At 40.1% G+C, this 1829-nt stretch overlaps 1 protein-coding gene across 2 annotated transcripts in view; it reads right to left on the bottom strand.

The window, feature by feature from the left end:
• Positions 1-1829, bottom strand: part of LOC111435607 (inositol 1,3,4-trisphosphate 5/6-kinase 4) — a 13004-nt gene that overhangs the window by 11061 nt on the left and 114 nt on the right. For both annotated transcript variants that reach the window (XM_023073018.1, XM_023073020.1), the window contains exon 1: positions 1601-1829. This exon is cut by the window's right edge and continues 114 nt beyond it. In XM_023073018.1, coding sequence (XP_022928786.1) covers positions 1601-1741 — 141 coding nt within the window. In that variant the 5' untranslated portion in view covers positions 1742-1829. The remainder of the gene's footprint in view (positions 1-1600) is intronic.

The raw sequence follows: 1829 nt of genomic DNA, 5'->3' as shown, positions 1-1829 counted from the left end.
CAAAAAAAAAAAAAAAAAAAAAGGAAGGCAGTTGAGCGGGCCACACCAAATCGGTTTCAACCAAAACCACCCCCAAAAGTAATATAAGTATTCGACCTGCCTAGAAACAACCCTTGACCGAGCAGGACAATTTGTACTCTTGACCCATGTTTGAAAATGTTACAGGCATAACTAAACCAGCCAAATGAGTGTCCCTGGCATAGACAAAATTAAGATTATTGGAGAAATAATAGAATTTGAAATCGAGAGTGAACCAAATGGACAAAGTGAAGTAGTTTATAGTGATGAGAATGAGTGGGTAACTTGAACTGTAACGGCCCAGGCCCACCGCTAGCAGATATTGTCCTCTTTGGGCTTTCCATTTCGGGCTTCCCCTTAAGGCTTTAAAACGTGTCTACTAGAAGAAGGTTTCTACACCCTTTATAAGGGTGTTTCATTCTCTCCCAACCAATGTGGGACATCACATGAATAGTGTTAGCTCGAGTCAGAGGCATGCCAGTTCCAGAACCTAATGCACCATAACTCAAAAGATTGGCATTGTTATAATTGATAGCAAAAGCTGTGATAGCATGGTGTCAATCCAAAGTGAGGGCCCAAGTCACTAACACTAAAATACCTCCCCAACCCTGTAAAATTGGTTGGAATAAGAAAATGATGGAGGCTAGAGTTTGGGAAAATCTTATCCCGATACCGCAAACAGTTAATATCACTCACAAGAGTATGAACCACATTACCCAGAGAAAGCTGACTACAGTTCGTTGATCAAGGACTAAGTCACCATCACTCAAGCCATCAACCTATCTCAGTTCACAAGTTCAATCCACCTAAGCTCGTCATCCGTTGAGAAACAAACAGAATTGTGAGCCTCCAAAGGGTGTGCTGAGCGATTTTATTATGTGAGTCACCTAGCATCAATGCTGCAGCTATACAGATACTCGAATCCAAGAGCATCCCACAAGAATCGCCAGCATGCTCCTCAATTCTATCAACGAGCTGGTGGAAGATCACGGACTTGATCAGATAACAACTGCTGATGTTATCAACTCGAGGTCAAATTTTCTTAAAGGGAGGACAATGACGAGGGAGTTCTACGGTCATTTGATGGGGCTGTACAAGGCAATTCTTCCTCTGTCGTTTCTTTTTGTCTCCTCTCTTCAGGAAAGCTGGCAATACCAATCAATCACCTTACACTCTAAATTGAATAATAATTGAACACTATTATTTACACCCTCTCGATTTCATACCAATAATGTATTTGTTCCATCTTGTGAACTAAATAAGCATAGTATCCGGAGAGTGTTACAAAATACTGAATTGGTTACATCAATAATATTTCAAATTTATTTTCTCTCTTTAGCATCCTCAATTTCATGAGTCCCTTTCTTCTTTAGGATCCTCAATTTCTTTAGCATCCTCAATTTTAGAATAAGAGAAATGGGAGGCATGCATAGATGAACATAAACATACATAAATCACAACAAGAAAATAAAGAACATCGATCCAAGTTTTATACTCAAAATTCATAAAATAGCCAGGCATAATTCCAGATAGTGAGTTGAGATTGTAAAAAAAAAAATGTACAAAGGAAGGAGACAGGTACCGTTCGAAACATGGAATACCGGAGGTGGCGCAGGAGAGCATCGGTAGCGGGTCGTAATGAATGATTGGGATTGTCGCCATTAGAATTGAGAAATAGTACAGAATCATCCAGTACTACGCCCTTCACCGCTTGCCCAACCATGATTGAAAGAGTGGAGAATTGGAAAAATATTGGATTGGAATGAGTTCAGTTCAGCTCATTGTCGATCTATCCATGTTCGCCGCAGGTT

The sequence above is a fragment of the Cucurbita moschata genome, unplaced genomic scaffold (genome assembly GCF_002738365.1).
Source record: "Cucurbita moschata cultivar Rifu unplaced genomic scaffold, Cmos_1.0 Cmo_Scf00050, whole genome shotgun sequence".
NCBI classification, from domain to species: domain Eukaryota; kingdom Viridiplantae; phylum Streptophyta; class Magnoliopsida; order Cucurbitales; family Cucurbitaceae; genus Cucurbita; species Cucurbita moschata.
This window is presented reverse-complemented; position numbering and strand designations above follow the sequence as displayed.